At 45.5% G+C, this 6,819-nt stretch overlaps 1 protein-coding gene across 1 annotated transcript; it reads right to left on the bottom strand.

Moving 5' to 3' along the window:
- Positions 1–383: 383 nt before the first annotated feature.
- Positions 384–4,703, bottom strand: TXNDC15 (thioredoxin domain containing 15). Its single transcript, XM_048057197.2, has 5 exons — positions 4,484–4,703; positions 3,467–3,930; positions 2,803–2,966; positions 2,133–2,263; positions 384–1,334 (listed from the first exon to the last, which is right to left on the bottom strand). The coding sequence occupies exons 1-5, from the start codon at positions 4,686–4,688 to the stop codon at positions 1,138–1,140; spliced, it is 1,161 nt and encodes a 386-aa protein (XP_047913154.2). The 5' UTR covers positions 4,689–4,703; the 3' UTR covers positions 384–1,137.
- Between the last annotated feature and the right edge of the window lie 2,116 nt (positions 4,704–6,819).

Raw genomic sequence — 6,819 nt, 5'->3', positions numbered from 1 at the left:
TAAAAAAAGAAAAAATTCTTTACATAGCCTCACCCCCAGACTTTGCAACCTGCAAACACATTAGTAGAGTTTAAATAAATGTCAAGACTATTCTTGCTAATTTAGACAGGTGATCTGTACTTCCGAAGTCATCTTTTCAATGCTGTAAGTGCCTTAAAAGATTACACTAAAAATGGGATTTATTTTTTTTTTAAAGTGAGGACAATGAATGCAACTTAATTCTAGAGGGAAGTGGTAAACAAATTGCACACATACAATGAGGTAAGCTTTGGAAATGATTCTAAACCTTATGAAGAACTGCCACTAAGTCAAAAGTCATAGAATACAGTGAGCACCTAACCCCGGTGTATCACAGGTGGAAAACAGGCACCTGTCAAGAGCTGTAAAACAAAATTCGGAATTTTTATTATTGCTGGTATTACTGTACCCCACAGTACAAAGCAAATACATACAGTTAATATTAAAATCGTTTCAGACAGTGGAATAACCCATTTGAAGCACATTGTGTTTTAAAACTTTTTTCCTCTTCGTAGTTCACTTTACTGACAAAATAATTTAGTAACACCATTCACCAGCATATCCCTGTAAGGTTTTATTGTTTCAGGAATACATGAGCCAAAAGTTGAGTTACGATCTGTGTGGGCCAATGCATCCTAATTCAACCATGTTTACCACATCAGCCATGTGGAAACATTAGTTCATACATCTGTAGGTTCTGTAAAAGAAGATTCCATCATTCCATCAAAGCAGTTCAACTCCCAAGCCAAGCAGTACCACGTACAGAGGCCAGGATACTGCAGAAATCTTATCCTATCTACAAAGTTTGGGGACCTCTTCAGAAGAGCCAAGTAGAACTGTATCACATATTTACATTAAAGTTCATGAAAAATAAGCAGGTCAGAGGACTTCAATAAATACTTTCTTAGTTCGTGTTTCTTCGCATTTGTCTACTTACCATTTTAATTGCCTCAGCTGGCTTTTTACGGATTCAGTAGTGGATAAATAAAGCCAATTTTGAGTCAACATTATAAATTACAACCAACAAATTCAATAGTTCATTCTTACGTAGTTCCAGTCTGCACAAATTCCCGCTTTACCGACGCCCGGGAAATTTTGTCCATGTTTCAGCATCTCGAATTATTCTTGATGTTCATGCTCTTGCCCTGGGATCAGCCACCGAATGCTCTCAGTTCGAATGGTAGCATACATGATAAAGCTAGCCAGAAAGAGCAAAGAAAACAGGAGTAGCCAGTCTATTCCTTTTGTCAGGACACTTGGCAGGGGCCCGGCCCAGTCTTCCTCTGTCACAGTCACATCGCTTTTAGCTTCTATACCTGAAAAAGAAAGCATTTGATCAACCCCCGTAACGATCATTAAATATAGAGAAGCTTTATGTATTTGGAGCTTTGTTCTCGTTCTCAAATTAAGGCACGTGCACGGTTAGACTTAGCATTTTGCTGAGACAGTCCTTGTGTTTTAACACGCTGAGTATGTAGTTTGCTTATATAAAAGCAAAACGTTATCAACGTGTATGCAAATTTTTGTAACAGGAAAAGGGTTGTTTTGTCCTTCCACAGCAGGGCCTTTTGTGTGTCTGCGGGGGAGTTGTTTTAAAATATCTCTGCTGCATTAGCAAATATAACAACCTGTGGCCTCTAATGAAGGCGGACATAGGCCTGTGCATAGGGTTTTTGGTTTTCCTTCCTGAACACAGCACAGTAGGACTAGAGAGGCACGGAGCTCACAACGTGGACAGCCATATCAAGGAAACTGGAATCCTTTTGTCTCTTCTAGCACGAGAACTGAAATTGTCTTTTCCCCCAGCTGCCACGCATGGCAATGTTCCCACGGTTCACCTGCCTTTATTCCCAAATTAAGTATTTGGGCATGAAGATGTGCTCAATCCCCCTAGCTAAACCCCACCATTTCCCCCTACTCTGTGAAAGCAGCCCAATAAGTTCCTGGTTTCAGCGTGCCCCAAAACCCAGCTCACTGCAGCAACCTCTGCCAGATCCTCTCAGGGTTTTCATCAAATTCATTTTAAAAACCAACCAACAGGAGGAGGAAAGCTGCATTTGGAGCTAAAAGCCAACCTGTTCTTCCTTTTGATGCATCAGAGCTGATTTACATACCTGTTTGATTAAAAATGAAGTCTTTCAGTGTTTCCAGCGTTCTGTCTGTATGATTAAATCTCGCCATAGGTTTAGCACCTTGGAAAAGGAGGATATTGGGCACGGCTACAGTTCCAAACCTAGTTGATAAACTGTTGAACACAAAGCAAATACAAGGTATAAGGAAAAGAAATCCACTGGAGAAAGAAACAAAGGTAGCCACAATGCAGGAAGCGTCAGTTTTACTAAATTAATTTCTCTCTTCGTAAGAAAACAACGTGTAACCACTTTGTGCAGTACTGGGGAGGTTTGCTAATGAGTTATGTCAATAACGCAAGATTCAGCAGTGAATCAGTACGTTGCTTCTTCACACATGTATCATACGGATAAAAGTTTTGTTATTGAAGGACATATACGAGGGTAAATGGAATATTTAACACTTTTCAGAATAATGAAACCCAAAAGCCAGCTCACAGAACACAGCTTCCAGGTTAATTATAGCTATTGTTGGAGTAGTAGTTCCTTTCTGTAATGTTGTCCATAGGAAAAAAAAAAATGGAAACAGCATAGCCAAAAATAAAAGGGCCACATAACCATTTATATTAAACATTAAAATAAAACACTCCTGTTTTGTAAAACACAAAACTTGCTATTGTAAATAAGACACCAGAGCATAGGGTGTGTAAATTACCTGCTATGTTGTGATGCATCCAGTGCCAGGAAGCGAAGAGTTGGAAATGCTCGAGGTAAAGAATTAAAATGAGGGGCCAGACTAACAGAAAAGCGGCACCACGGCGTGTAGAACAGGACTAAGGTACAGTCACTGCTGTTTGGGTTTAGGAACTCCATCAGATCCTTAAAGAAAGCAGAACAGACACAGATAATGAAACATAGAACAATCCTACGTAGAAATGCATCATGCAGCAAACAATTAGATACTTGACAAGATTTATCAAGTAACTGCACGTTTGTTTTAAAACTTTTTAAAATAAATGGACAAGTGTTTAAAATAACCCTTTGAAGAGGTTAAACAAATGTATTAATTAAAAAAAAAACATCCTTTATTACAAGAAAGAACTAGAAATAGGCAAAGGAACCGGCAATAAGGGCCATTAACAATTCTAGAGACACTAATGCACCGTGCGTGAAGGCTGACCATTCGCTACAGGCTCACAGGCTTGTGGATTGAGCCATTTCTCCACTTTTTCTACTCAGAATGACACAAACAGCTTTCTCGCTCAGATTTTTTCGCTTGTCAATATCAGAAAGGCTGTAAGGCAAGGAAATCCAACAAATCAAATACTGAAGAAACAGACCCACACAGCACGGAGCCGTAAAATGGGTGGGCCGCTTACCTGGGACACGTTCAGGATCTGCAGTGTGAAGTTGCTGATCCCGGTCACGTTCCTCTCCTCGCAGGCCACCTTGGGGGTCTTCACGCTCTCAGTGCCGTTGGGCTCCTCAGCAGTACCAGGCAGCACGGTCTCCAGCACAACGGGCGAGCCTGCTGCGTGCTCGCGGCCCTGCGTGTCGGGCTGGGCGAGGGGAGCCGAGGGCCTGCTCCCTGCGCCGCACTCCCCACTGCCGCCCGCCGCCGCCTCACAAGTCCCAGTCGTGGCAGCAGTGGACTCCTGCTCTTCCCTCGCCTCCCCCGGCACCACCGAGAGCCCCACGGCCTGCTGGGCTGGGAGCCCACTGCCCAGCATCGCGTCGGCCATTTCTGCAGTCCGGTACCGCACCGCTTCGCCGCTGCCAACCTGCGCGGAGCCAACAGCAGCGGCCGGGGGGGTCCCAGCGGCATTCAGCTCCGTCACGGCCCCTGCACCAGAATCACAGAATCATTACTGTTGGAAATGCCCTCCAAGATTATCCGGACCAACCATCCCCCTACCACTGTCACCCACTAAGCCATGTCCCTAAGTGCCAGATCCAACCTGTCCTTGAACACCCCTAGGGATGGTGACTCCACCACCTCCCTAGGCAACCCGTTCCAGTGCCTGACGGCTCTTTCTGAGAAGAAATGTCTCCTCATTTCCAACCCGAACCTCCCCTGGCGCAACCTGAGGCCATTCCCTCTGGTCCTATCGCTGGTTACCTGTGAGAAGAGGCCGACCCCCAGCTCCCCACCCCTTCCTTTCAGGCAGTTGCAGAGAGCAATGAGCTCTGCCCTGAGCCTCCTCTTCCCCAGACCAAACACCCCCAGCTCCCTCAGCCGCCCTCACAGGACCTGTGCTCCGGGCCCTCCAGCAGCACCCCGATGCCCTTCCTGTACCGAGAGCCCAAACCGAGCTCAGCACCGAAGGGCGGCCTCGGGCTCGGAGCACGTCACAGGGGGGACATCAGCCCCGCTCCCCGCCCGCCGCCGCCCTCACCGGCCGCCAGGGCCCCGCCGAGCCCGGCCAGCGCCAGCAGCAGCCGCCACATCCCGGCCCCGCCGCGCTCCGTCTCCCCGGACAACCGCCGCTTCCGCCGGGGCTCCGGGCACCGCTTCCGCTTCCGGCTCAGCCCCGCTTCCCGCCCCTGCGCAGTGCGTGGTGGTGGCGGCGGGCGGGCTGGAGAGAGGGCGGCGGGCGCCATCTTGGGCGCGCTGAGGCGGGCGCTGCCCCGGGCGGCACCGAGAACGCCTCGCTGTTAAGGCGGGGTTATCCGCAAACCGCCGGAGCTCAGCGCTCCAGGACAATCAAGCATTCACATAAACTGCGCATAATAAAGAACTTTTACCCAATTTTCTCGCTTTTGCCCCCCCTGAACCGCCCCGCCGTCCCCCGGGGGAGAAGCTCCGCCTGGGGCTGCTTCCACCTCCCCCTGCACCGAGAGGCACAGATTCAGTTTGGCGTGGGTCTTCAGTAGCTCCTGAGGAGCTTTTCCATACAGCCAGATGGGCAAAAAGCCCACAGACTAAAGGCATATATGCGTGTGTGTATATATTTACAGCTAAAAAGAAAAGAGAGGGCCTGTCCACCATATCAAGCAAAGCTTCCAAGCTGAAAGATAAATAATCTTTTTAAAAAATAATAAAATGGTCCTGTCACAGAATTAGTTCTTCCTTGCTTTCAGTTTAATAGTGAAGCTTCATGACTATTTGGGACCTGTGGAGAGTGGACACAGTACTTCAGCTGCTGACACCCACTTTTTACTGTGTGCCTTAAAACCGTCAGCACCACGCAATGAGACCGGGCCAAAGCCACACATTTGTCAAAACAGAGAACGAAGACCGTGGAGAGTATGAACTATACATACATACTGGGGAAAAAAAAAACACCAAGGAAAACACTGTACATGCACATAAATTAATATGGATGTCAGAGCTTTATTATGGAAATAGGATTTTTGTCTTTGCTTTTACTGTGGGGCATATCAACTCCTTTCTTATAGCACACGTTTTCTTTCTTGGAAAAATGTTTTTATTTTTCTTACCTTCCAAGTACCATTTGCATGAACATTAATATTGAAACTATGGTAGCCTAAAGATATAAAACGTAAGTGAGGCTTGCAAACAGAAAATATTTAATTAGACCGGTTGATACAGATCAAGCAAGCATACTTGAGAGCCAACGCACATAGGAATCCACGTTGCTGTGGGCTAATCAGGAAAAACTCCCCCATTCCTCACTGTGGCAAGAAAAGTGGCATTTTCAAGCTCAGCCCCATTTCTCCCTCCTGGCCAAGGACTACGTGTTGTTCCAGCTCTTGGCTCTGTGCCGTCAGAGTCTTAAGAGTCCTTCACCTACCGATGCCCTGGATGGTGTCAGATCTCAAACACGAGCGATGGTGTTTCAAATCTCTAAAACAACAGACAGCTTTGTGGCAACATACCTGCATCTGAGATACTTCTCAGATTTAATCCTAACCTAATACTCTTCCTACCATAACAGAAAGCAAAAAGTTTGTGCAATATTGCGTACTTTTTATGCTGATGATAAAAAAAAGTGTTAATGTAACACAAATTAACTCCCAGGAATTATAGATAGGCTTTATACCTAAGTCATAACCAATATACTAGCCCAGTGCTTACACGTTATACAGACAAGGCACATTAAGATGCCAGCCAGTTTTGTTGCACAACTGTTCGGTGGCTTACATTTTTCTGATTTTTAATGCCAAATGTCTGTTTTCAGGAAAAAACTAGTAAAAATACATTGTTTTGCATCTATTCAAAAATCTTGGATACATTAGAATAGCTCTGTTTGTTAGGGAAGGATCTGAAATTTAGCAAAGGGGAGGATTTGCGTAACTGAGTCTTTTGTTGCACCCATGGATATACCCCAAAACTTTGCGGTCATTTGTGCATCTTATATTTCAGCAGCTGAATTTCACGCACCACCACAGATTTCAGTAATGCTGGGCAAGCTCCTTCACAGGCATCATGGCAAGAAAAGGAGGGAAAGACAGACTGGTACAGAGACAATGCCATGGTCTTCAAACCAAGTTTCCACTCGTGTAATCGTGACACGTCCTCACAGCTATGATTTTCTGTGTATTCAACAGCACAAAGATTAGGTAGCAGAAAACAAGACAAGCATTTGAGGTGGAACACAGGCTGAGGTTGCATGGACAACTTCAACTTACACCTGAATTTGGGATGTGTGCATTTGTAATCTTTGTTTTCTCAACATAGCCGCAGTTGAATATTTAAAAACATGACCACTTGAAACAGCAAATACACTTTCTAGTTTTATGCACATCTCAAAGGCCTACTCTAAATAAT

Source organism: Anser cygnoides, chromosome 14, assembly GCF_040182565.1.
Source record: "Anser cygnoides isolate HZ-2024a breed goose chromosome 14, Taihu_goose_T2T_genome, whole genome shotgun sequence".
Lineage (NCBI taxonomy): Eukaryota > Metazoa > Chordata > Aves > Anseriformes > Anatidae > Anser > Anser cygnoides.
The sequence above is the reverse complement of the archived record's forward strand: the minus strand, read 5'-3'. Positions and strand labels throughout refer to the sequence as shown.

What these genes read in the sequence shown, in the direction of transcription:
- TXNDC15 (XM_048057197.2), bottom strand. Translation starts at nt 4,688, where the DNA reads ATGGCGCCCGCCGCCCTCTCTCCAGCCCGCCCGCCGCCACCACCACGC. An exon ending in AGATCCTGAACGTGTCCCAG is followed by an intron (nt 2,967 to 3,466) that starts GTAAGCGGCCCA and finishes GCTTTCTTTAAG; the next exon opens with GATCTGATGGAGTTCCTAAA. An exon ending in GATGCATCACAACATAGCAG is followed by an intron (nt 2,264 to 2,802) that starts GTAATTTACACA and finishes TGTGTTCAACAG; the next exon opens with TTTATCAACTAGGTTTGGAA.